The sequence below is a fragment of the Alosa pseudoharengus genome, unplaced genomic scaffold (assembly GCF_046254945.1).
Source record: "Alosa pseudoharengus isolate Yale_2024_CS ecotype anadromous, Long Island Sound unplaced genomic scaffold, YU_APseudo_1.1 YU_APseudo_1.1_scf_15, whole genome shotgun sequence".
Lineage (NCBI taxonomy): Eukaryota > Metazoa > Chordata > Actinopteri > Clupeiformes > Clupeidae > Alosa > Alosa pseudoharengus.
This window is the reverse complement of record NW_027468620.1, coordinates 11,381,034-11,392,217: the sequence shown is the minus strand read 5'-3', so window position 1 is coordinate 11,392,217 and position 11,184 is coordinate 11,381,034. Positions and strand designations below refer to the sequence as shown.

Sequence of the window (11,184 nt, the reverse complement as noted above, 5' to 3'; positions counted from 1 at the left end):
TTTATTATTTTTGATTTCTCCTCCATCTATCTACCCATGTCCTTGATTGCCTAGCCTTTCTGCCCCCCCCCCCCCCCCCCCATCACACACACACACACACAAAAACACACACACTTACATCATCACCACACATACATACAGCACACTGCTTGCTACAGTAAGCCTCCTCTACATACTTGCTGCACACTGCCCCCCCCCCCCTCACTACATACACAGCACATTGTCTTCAGGATCTTCTCCAACACACATCCTCTACATACTTACAGCACACTGCCCCCACCTACCCACACACACAGTCAATGCTCCACTCCCCTCCCGCCCACACACACATCTTCACTGTCATCACTCACATACATCATACATACAGTACTCTGCTTGCAATAGTAAGTCCCTTCACCATACTTGCAGTACACCCCCCCCCCCCCAATACACAGCACATTGTCTCATGAGGAAGCTTCTCCAACACACATATTGCACACTGCCCTCTCCCCACATACACAGCACACTATCCCATCTCCCTTGTCATCCCCCCAACACACACACCAAGACCCCTGGCAGTTGGGTTAGCCCCTTGAGCCGTGGATCTGCCCAAGGTTTCTTCCTTGGTAAGGGAGTTTTTCCATGCCCCTGTTGCTCTTGGGTGCTCCTTGTTGGTGCCCCCCCAATCCCAATCCTCCCCCACCTTTCTTATGCAGCCCTTGCCACTTACTCTACTAAACCCCTCTTCTACTGCACTTTTACCCCCCCCCCCCCATAAATGCACAAATAGGCTGACACCAGACATATTTCACTGCATTTCTTACTTCCAGTAACTATATGCATGTGACAATAAACTTCCTTGTATCCTTAGATGGCAATGTCTGAAGCTTGATTTTGTGTTCAGCAAACAATATTTGTTTTGATCTGGACATTTGTTTTGGTTCATTCAGGTTTAAGAAGAATTAAGCAAGGTGTGTTAGCTTTTGCAAGATAACTACAATGTTTTGCTGATTGGGTTAAAGGTTTTCCTATTTGTGTGTAGAGTTTTGCAAAAAAAGCCATAGTTACAAAAAATGTGCTTAAGCAATCAGAAAAAACTGTAATGAATGCCTTACAGGAATCACACATGATGCACACACTTACATTCATTAATGTTTTATATAAAATCAGACATGTATACTTTCATAACATATTATTATATCAAATATTTATACAAAGCAGAGGATAGTGAATTTCTTTTTAGTGCAATTGCTTTGAAATGGATCATTAGATATGGTGTATCAATGATAACAAAAATATATCTTCCAGACTTTTAGGACAACAGCTGAAACATAACTGGAGATTCTACACAAACAGACTTTTGCGAACAGACTTTGGCAAAACACAGGGTCAGCGAGCATCATGGCTAAGGGCTAAGGCTCTGTTCTGATCTTGGAGCTCAGGAGCAGAGAGGCACAGCAGAGGGAGAGTCTGCCACCTACTGGTTGGAGACAGCAAGAGCAGCGAAAGAGAATGAAAAAGTAAAAGGAGAGAGAGAGAGAGAAACGGAGATGGGAGATGATTGCAAAAGGTGAAGAAAAGAGGATAAGGGAGTGGTTGGAGAAGTGGAGAGAGCTGGTGAGAAGAAGACTGGGAGAGTGTGACAGAGGGAAGAGGGATTAGAGTTTGGAGGAGAGAGGAGAGGGGGATGAAGAGGAGGAGTGTGAGTAGTGTGTGATGAGTCTCTCCGCCTCTCTCCAGCCAGTCTGCAGAGCTCCGTGGACGGTGGAGAAGAAAGAGCCGTGAGTGGCCTCACCAGCAAACAACACCTGCAGGGGCTACACACACACACACACACACACACACACACACACACGCACACACACACGCACACACACACAGACACACACACACAGACACACACACACAGACACACACACACACACACACGACTGAAGAGTGAGTGAATGAATGTGTGTCTCCTTACCCTAGAGCAGTGGTTCTCAAACGGTGTTCAAAGGTGTATGATATGTTGCAATTGTCAGATTAAGCAACATTTTCAACTGCCTGCTCTAGCAACAAAAAACCTGTATGTATAAAACAAATATGGGCATGTGAGAATGAATACCCCTGGTAATAGCCTATAATAATAATGTGTGTGTGCTTTTGGTGTACCTTTGTCCCAGAAAGTTTGAGAACCTCTGCCCTAGAAGGTGTCTGCCAGGTGTTGTATGTCTCGAGCGGAGCAGCCAGAGGCCAGGTAAGAGTGGAAGCCACAGGTGAAGTGTCTGTGTCTGTGTGTGTGAGCATGTGTGCATCTGTGTGGCAATAGGCTTGAGTATGGTAAAAAAATAACTTACAGATCCAATGTGTGTGTATGTGTTTGTGTCTCTCCTTACCCTGGAGTGTGTGTGTTCTGTCTCTCCTTACCCTGGAGTGTGTGTGTTCTGTGTCTCCTTATCCTGGTGTGTGTGTGTTCTGTGTCTCCTTATCCTGGAGTGTGTGTGTTCTGTGTCTCCTTACCCTGGTGTGTGTGTGTGTTCTGTGTCTCCTTACCCTGGAGTGTGTGTGTTCTGTGTCTCCTTATCCTGGAGTGTGTGCCTCGCAGTAGGCTTGTGTGCTGTAAAACGAGCTTGAGTAACGTTAATGCAAAAAGAGCTTACGGACCCAGTGTGTGTGTATGTGTTTCAGTGTCTTCTTAGCCTTGAGTGTGTTTTATTGGCAGTGGTCCTGCCAGGTGTTGTATGTCTCGGACAAAGCAGCCGGTAGCCAGGTAAGAGTACGAGTCTTACCTGGCTGTGTGTGTGTGTTTGTGTGTGTGTGTGTGTGTGTGTGTCCTTACCCTGGAGTGTGTGTGTTCTGTAGGTAGTGGTTCTGCCAGGTGTTGAGTGTCACGAGCGGAGCAGCCGGTAGCCAGGTAAGAGTAGGAGCCACAGGTGAATTCATCATGGAACCACTGAGAGCGCAGCATCCTACTGGGACTCAACGTAGGGATACCTAATACACACATTTGAATTCTTTGTTTGGATTGACAAGTAGGATAAGTACATGACAAGATCCAAATTTAGCTTAAATGGAGTGTTCAACAGTAGCAGAAATATTAATCCATAATGTGCAAAATATGGGGTAAATGGGGCACCTGCACTTCCAGATGAAGACACACACACATGCAGGTGCACACGTTTCGTAGGTTTTAGACAAAGTATCCCCTGAGTATCCGCTTGGCGCCAAATGGCCACACTGAAGATACCAATGTACCAACTGAAGACTTAGTCATACAGTCAAACAGTCAGTGTGTGCAAATGAGAGTGTGTGTTACCTGTAAACCTGCGCAGGACTTGTGTGACCGTGTTCAGAACTTCTGTCTCAGAGAGTGATTCCATATGTTCAGATTCATGACCAGCGATCCAGCCACAAAGAACATGTCCATACCTGTAAGAAACACACAAACACACATATAGACAAAAACACTTTAGGAATCCTTAAGTTACACATATACAGTGGGGTCTGTGCATGTGGACCTCTCTATAGGCTTGGGAAAGCTGTAGAGCTCGCAAACCCAATGTGTGCGTACATTGGACACAGTCTGTGTATATGTGTGTGTGTGTGTGTGTGTGTGTGTGTGTGTGTGTGTGTGTGTGTGTGTGTGTGTGTGTGTGTGTGTGTACCTCATTGCTGGCTTGAGGACGATAAAGCTAAAGAGCTTGCAGACTCAGTGCAGGTGTATGTTAGGCGGCACCGTGTGTCTGTGTGTGTGTGTGTGTGTGTGTGTACACCTCTCGGTAGGCTTCAGCACGGTGAAGCCGAAGAGCTTGCGGACCCAGTGTGTGTGTACGTTGGGCACCGTGTCCGCCAGGTGCATCTCGTCCTCCCACAGCAGGTAGATGGCCTCGGTCTGCGGCTCCCAGAAGGGCTCTTGGAACTCCAGGAAGATCTTGTTGTTGGTGCCGAAGCCCATCTTCTGGACTGAGTGCAGCTTGTGCAGTGGTAACGGGGGCCTCAGCAGAGTGCCATGGTGCTTCTTCAAGTAACCTACACAGGGGGAAAAGAATAACTAAGGTAATAAGTATAATAATAAGTATGTTAATGTTTATTATTATGTTATTGTTTTGCCATCATCATGATTTTAAGAAGGCCGTCCTTCAGACTGAGTGCAGCAGGTGAGGGGGTAGACAGGGAACCAGGAGAGTAGCATAGTGCTTCTTCAAGTAACATAAATAATACTACTACTACAATAAATACAAAGACGAAGAAGAGGATTATAGGAATAGAGGGGAAGAATGTAATGTTGTTGTTACAGTGAATACAAGTGTGTGTGTATGTGTGTGTGTGTGTGTATCAAGTACATACCCAGTGGAACAGTGACAATAACATGGTCAGCAGGAAAGACCTCTCCATTGGCACACTCCACCCGCACAGGGTGTGTATCTGAGTGTGTGTCGCTTGCTCCGCTGCCGTCGGACCAGTGGATGCAGCGAACCGGTGTGTTGTAGGAGACCACACCCTTCGGGAGCTCACTCATGAGGCAGTCGATCAGCCCATCAAAGCCCCTGAGGACACACACACACACACGGATACAATACACAATACATGATGTTGATGTGAAGATGACTAAGAGAAAACCCTGTTCAGATAGTTGATCTTGTGATGCACTTTGTGTGTGTGTGTGTATGCTCACCTGGGGAAGGTGCAGTCTAGTCCAGGCAGTGTCTGGTAGAGTCCAAACGCCCCCAGCCCCACCTCGTCCATGCTGTGTGTTCCACTCACACAGCACTCCACCTTCAGCAGGGTGGTGGCCAGCGCCATCCTCAGGTCTCGCGTGCCCGCTTCCTCCCCACGCCACTCTTCCTCTGCCAGGCGCGGCAGCTCTGCCCTCACGTACCCCCCCACACTGGCCACGGGCTCCCCTCCCTGGCTGAAGCCCTGGCTTTGCTCCAGCACCCGGGAGAAAAGCTCCAAGGCAGGCACCAAACGCTCCGCCGACACAGTCCCCCCTGAGCTGCGCAGGAAGCTGGGCACGAAGGGAGGATGGCCGCCCACGTCCATCGCCTGGTTCTCCTCCGTCATGGACTCTGGGTCAAGCAGGTTGTAGTGGCAGGCCAGCCGGAACACAGGGTTCTCCTGAGATGGGCCGTGGATCCAGTTGGCGCCGATCTCCACAATGTTACTACCTAGACACAGACAAAGCCTGATAGCATGATACAGGACCACCCGTACCAATACACCCACAACACAACACTGGAACACCAGTTATCATTACAGACATGACACAATACTGGGATGCTATTGTTATATAATTTTGCTTGGGGTCAAGCTATGGCAGAACTCCGTCAAACGCCTAGCCTAGGTGCCAGCTGAACTTAGCCCTGTCCACAACATTTGAGGTGGGGAAGTTCGGTTTGGACTTATTCTGTTGTGTAGCAACTATGCCCAAACCAGAGCTGTTTGGACCAATCAAATTGGGTTTTGTACAATGATGGACAGATGAGCAACAGTGCCTTGTCTATCACGTCATCTGAGCACGCATCCGTTGATTTTGTTTGCAACAAACATGCTGTACTGTGGCTAGAAGCTCGACAGATGGCTTCTAAGACCCCGTTTACACATAGGAAAAATGCACATATTTCCATGCGATCTGGTTTGTGAGAAAACTCCGGTTTCACTTTCATCAAGGGAAAACAGCATTTTTGCATTGTAACATGTTGTTTAATCAGCAGGCAACTAGCGGATGGTGAGGTGATGTTTGCTGTATGTGACAATTCTAAGTTAAAACATGTGCTGTAAGTTAAAACATGTGCTGTATGTTTTAACTTAGAATGTATTTCATTGATTGGGATGGTGGTAGAAGTTTGCCCCGTGTCTCGAAGTCCTAGGCTATAAGGTGATGTTCATATGTGATAATAAACAATGTGAATCACCAATGTGAGTAAGGATTCACTTTAAGCTACACAAATAATGATCCCTAAATGCTATTTGGACAGTCTGTGTTAGGCTATTAAAGGGACACCAGGCAACGTTTTCGTGTTAATTAATCATCTTCGTAAGTCGGTATATGGTTAAATGACTCATTACAGGGCGAATGAAGGCTCTCTCGCCCGCCCCTACTGCCTGTAGGAAGAATATCCCGCTTGCAAGTTCAGTGTATCGTACCCGCCGACCGAAGCAGGATCAGTTTACAGCACAGAGGCAGGCTAACGAAACGCTAGAGATTGTTGCAAACGTGTGTATAATGGCAGAGCCGGCGAAGAAGCAGCGAAAACCCTTGACGGAAGACGCAAAGAAAAGGAAAAGAGCTTCAGACCGAGCGAGGGGGAGTTTCGTAGAGAAAAAGCATCAGGCTTGCCTGGTGTCCCTTTCATTTTGATGATTATAACTGACAACTAATGAAAACCCCAAATTCAGTATATCAGTGAATTAGAATGTGAAACAGTTCAATATTGAAGACACCTGGTGCCACACTCTAATCAGCTAATTAACACAAAACACTTCTAAAGGCCTTTAAATGATCTCTCAGTCTAGTTCTGTAGGCTACACAATCATGGGGAAGACTGCTGACTTGACAGTTGTTCAAAAGACGACCATTGACACCTTGCACAAGTATAAGTATATATACTCTTTTGATCCCGTGAGGGAAATTTGGTCTCTGCATTTATCCCAATCTGTGAATTAGTGAAACACACTCGGCACACAGTGAACACACAGTGAGGTGAAGCACACACTAATCCCGGCGCAGTGAGCTGCCTGCAACAACAGCGGCGCTCGGGGAGCAGTGAGGGGTTAGGTGCCTTGCTCAAGGGCACTTCAGCCGTGCCTACTGGTCGGGGTTCGAACCGGCAACCCTCCGGTTACAAGTCCGAAGCGCTAACCAGTAGACCACGGCTGCCCTACAAAGGAGGGAAAGACACAAAAGGTCATTGCTAAAGAGGCTGGCTGTTCACAGAGCTCTGTGACCAATCACATTAATAGAGAGGCAAAAGGAAGGAAAAGATGTCGTAGAAAAAAGTGTACAAGCAATAGGGATAACCGCACCCTGGAGAGGTTTATGAAACAAAACCTATTCAAAAATGTGGGGGAGATTCACAAAGAGTGGACTGCAGCAGGAGTCAGTGCTTCAAGAACCACCACGCACAGACATGAAAGACATGGGTTTCAGCTGTCGCATTCTTGAACAAGGAAATCAAGGTCCCAGAGTCTGGAGGAAGTTTCCACAGTCAGTGATGGTTTGGGGTGCCATGTCATCTGCTGGTGTTGGTCCACTGTGTTTTCTGAGGTCCAGGGTCAACGCAGCTGTCAGCCGTCTAGTTTTAGAGCACTTCATGCTTCCTGCTGCCGACCAACTTTATGGAGATGCAGATTTCATTTTCCAACAGGACTTGGCACCTGCACACAGTGCCAAAGCTACCAGTACCTGGTTTATGTTCTTAATTGGCCAGCAAACTCGCCTGACCTTAACCCCATAACCCCATATGGGGTATTGTGAAGAGGAAGGTGCGATAAGCCAGACCCAACAATGCAGAAGAGCTGAAGGTCACTATCAGAGCATCCTGGGCTCTCATAACACCTGAGCAGTGCCACAGACTGATGCCACTCCATGCCACGCCGCATTGCTGCAGTAATTCAGGCAAAAGGAGCCCCAACTAAGTATTGAGTGCTGTACATGCTCATACTTTTCATGTTCATACTTTTCAGTTGGCCAACATTTCTAAAAAAACTTTTTTTGTATTGGTAATCTAATTTTCTGACATATTCAATTTGGGATTTTCATTAGTTGTCAGTTATAATCATCAAAATTAAAAGAAATAAACATTTGAAATATATCAGTCAGTGTGTAATGAATGAATATAATATACAAGTTTCACTTTTTGAATGGAATTACTGACATAAATCAACTTTTTGATGATATTCTAATTATATGACCAGCACCTGTATACTGTGTAGTTTTGGGTGTTAGCAGTGCAAGGGCATTGATGAAACAGTGCAGGAGTAAAAGTAAACAGGTAAACAGTGCAATGCAGTCAATGTAAACAGGTAAACAGTGCAGAAGTAAAAAGTAAACAGATAAACAGTGAACAGCTAAAGTGCTAGACAGGAGGTGTAGTTTTGTTCAGCAGTGTTACAGCCTCTGGAAAGAAGCTGTACCTGAGCCTGCTGGTGCGGGAGCGCAGGCTCCTGTATGGCCTGCCAGATGGGAGTAGACTGAAAAGACCATAGTTTGGGTGAGTGGCATCCTTGACAATAGATTTGGCTTTGTTTGTACAGCGTTTATGATATGTGTGGATGGAGGGGAGTTGGGAGTCAATAGTCCTTTGGGCAGATTTCACAACTCTTTGTAGTGCCATTGTAATATGCAGCGTTGCAGTTACCGTAACATACAGAGATTCAGTTTGCGAGTATACTCTCAATGGTACAACGGTAGAAGTCTAATAGATTTCTAGGACATAGGTGTGCTTTCTTAAGGGTCCGTAGAAAGTGAAGGCATGGATGTGTGCCGTCTTAACCAGACTGGAGGAGTTGGGAAACCAAGAAAGATTTTCTGTGATGTGGACCCCAAGGAACTTAAAGCTAGACACACATTCCACCAGCACCACTGATGTGGAGGAGGGTGTGTGCCTTGCTCCTGGTTCTCCTGGTCCACAATGATCTCCTTGGTCTTTTGGGTGTTGAGTGTTGTTCAACACCACATAGCTAGGTGCACCTCATCCCTATATGCTGTTTCGTCCTCCTCTCTGATCAGGCCCACCACTGCAGTGTCATCTGCAAACTTGAACAGGGGAGCAGTCTTGGGTGAAAAGGGAGTAGACAGAGGGCTCAACACACAGCCCTGTGTGCGCCAGTTTTCAGGGTGATAGTGGAGGAGGAGAGACTTCCTAATTTGACAGTCTGGGGTCTGTTAAGTAAGTCCATAATCCAGTTGCAGAGTGAGTTACTCCAGTCTAGATTTTTTGATGTTATCACTCCTATGATGTATTTCTATTGTCTATTCAAATAAATAAAGCGTCTGTTTCTAAGTTAAAGCGATGGTTCGGAGTAATTTCACCCTAGGGTCCTTTGCACCATGACCCCGAGCCAAACACCCTCCCAGAACCTGTTTTCCCTTGGTCGAACCCTGGTCGAGTAGCGCTGTCAGAAACTAGTGAGTCTCTGCAGTCGCGATGGTACCAACTTGTATGTCGTAAATTACCCCACTAATAATGGCCATTAATAAAACGAGGCATTGAAAAGTTTGTAAATACACCAGGAGTTCATTTAAATAAGACTTGCCTGATGGATGCTACTATCTGCTACTAGATGCGTAAAAGAGTCCAGAGTATACATTGTAAAACGACAAAATGATCCAATACAGATAAAGATGCAACACTGCTGTCTAAAGGTCGCCCTTAACGTAACTTGTCCTTAAATTACACTAAGTCTGATAGTTTTGGCAAGCTGCTATTTCATTGGCAGCCTACTGGATGCCTGTTAGTTGACCATATGCTAACCCTAACATCAGTGCACTTTACAAGCTTATTAAGAGTCGTGCATTCACATGTCAAAATAACAGTAGGACACAAATTGTATCCACCACTTCCGCTTCAGGTTAACCGTAACTGATAGGACACCAACTCTCTCCAAAACTCACCAAGTCTGCCCGTTCGTACTCTTCCACCGCTCCTTCCCGTGGCCTCGACAATACGGACATTCCGAAATCCATACTTTGTGAGTTTCAGCGCAGCACCAATCCCGGAGATCCCGCAGCCAACTATAACAATTTTAGCGTCGAGACTTGGAAGAGGAGCCATTGCAAGTCGCAAACCGCTTCGGTTTTCGTAGCAGACGGGTGACAAAGTGATAGTTCAGTTTAGTTAAACCTATACTCGAAACGTTAGCCACATGCATGTAGGCCTACTTTGAGCCTATCCTCTTAGACCTGAATTATTTTACAGGCTACCGACAGCGTTGACACTTTGTGGAATTGAAAGTTGACACGGTGTTCCGGGTGTGATCACGTGATCGAAGTTAGTAATTTGCTTGGATGCATAGTTCGAATTACAGGGACAGCAAATATCAGTTTTGGGGGGGTCAGATATTTTTTCTGATAGGCCTATTATGAAAAATGTCATTACAGTTGGCTACAATACAAGTCAACTCCTATTTTCACTGTAGGAACATTTTAATGTAAAGTGACCTATTTTTTACAGTCTATGAAAGTGACACCCCTATTATGGACCGTACCATTTTTAACCACCGTGGCGCGCGAAACAACGGAAATAGAGAACGACTTCAACTTCTCAAGCAAGTGTCAACGTTGAATGACAAAACGCTAGGTAAATTCCTCCAGTAGGCTAAATTCTGCTGACGTGCATGTAAGTTGCTAGCAGACGTCTAGCTTGTTGAAAATGTGCTATTTTACAACCTTCATGTATTAACGTGTTTGGTTCTTTCATAGCTCTTGTAAAGGTGGCTTTTTGTAAAGGTATTACTTTTACTATACAGAATGGTATCCTATTTCAACTTTTAACTTTTGAGAGTTGATCAAAACAGTTCTCTTTTGATATAGCCTACACCGTGTGCACAATTATTAGGCAAGTGAGTATTTTTACCTTATCATCATTTTTATGCATATTTCCAACTCCAACCTATATAAACCTGACTGCAAATTGGATTTATGCATCATCAGTTGATGTGTATTTGTGTAATGAGGGAGGGTGTGGCCTAAAGTGATCAACACCCTACAATCAAGGTGTGCATAATTATTAGGCAGCTTCTTTACCTCAGACAAAATGGGCCAAAAAAGAGATTTAACAGACTCTGAAAAGAAAAAAAATGTAAAATGCCTTTCACAGGGATGCAGCACTCTTGATGAAGCAAAGATATTGAGGCGTGATCACCGAATAATCAAACGTTTTGTTGCAAATAGTCAAAAGGGTTGCAAGAAACGTGTGGAGAAAAAAAGGCGCAGAATAACTGCTAGAGACGTGAGAATAATTAAACATGAAGGAACCCATTGACCTCCAGTGCGGCCTTATTCCAGAAATGCAACCTACCTGGAGTGTCCAGAAGTACAAGGTGTTCAGTGCTCAGAGACATGGCCCAGGTAAGGAAGGCTGAAACACGACCACCACTTAAGACTCATAAGTTTAACGTCAAGACTGGGCCAAGAAATATCTGAAGACAGATTTTTCAACGGTTTTATAGACAGATGAGATAAGAGTGATTCTTGACGGACCAGACGGATGGGCCCGTGGC

At 45.5% G+C, this 11,184-nt stretch overlaps 1 protein-coding gene across 1 annotated transcript; it reads right to left on the bottom strand.

The window, feature by feature from the left end:
* Nucleotides 1-1,118: 1,118 nt before the first annotated feature.
* Nucleotides 1,119-9,928, bottom strand: paox (polyamine oxidase). The gene is made up of 7 exons (XM_076285532.1): nucleotides 9,578-9,928; nucleotides 4,637-5,129; nucleotides 4,309-4,508; nucleotides 3,735-3,990; nucleotides 3,278-3,390; nucleotides 2,801-2,955; nucleotides 1,119-1,796 (listed from the first exon to the last, which is right to left on the bottom strand). The coding sequence occupies exons 1-7, from the start codon at nucleotides 9,735-9,737 to the stop codon at nucleotides 1,638-1,640; spliced, it is 1,536 nt and encodes a 511-aa protein (XP_076141647.1). The 5' UTR covers nucleotides 9,738-9,928; the 3' UTR covers nucleotides 1,119-1,637.
* Nucleotides 9,929-11,184: the final 1,256 nt, after the last annotated feature.

Bases quoted from the DNA above. Each gene is read 5' to 3' on its own strand.
- paox (XM_076285532.1), bottom strand. From the start codon at position 9,737: ATGGCTCCTCTTCCAAGTCTCGACGCTAAAATTGTTATAGTTGGCTGC. The intron at 5,130-9,577 runs GTGAGTTTTGGA...GTCTGTGTCTAG, and splicing joins AGTACGAACGGGCAGACTTG to GTAGTAACATTGTGGAGATC. The intron at 3,991-4,308 runs GTATGTACTTGA...CCCCCTGTGTAG, and splicing joins TATTGTCACTGTTCCACTGG to GTTACTTGAAGAAGCACCAT.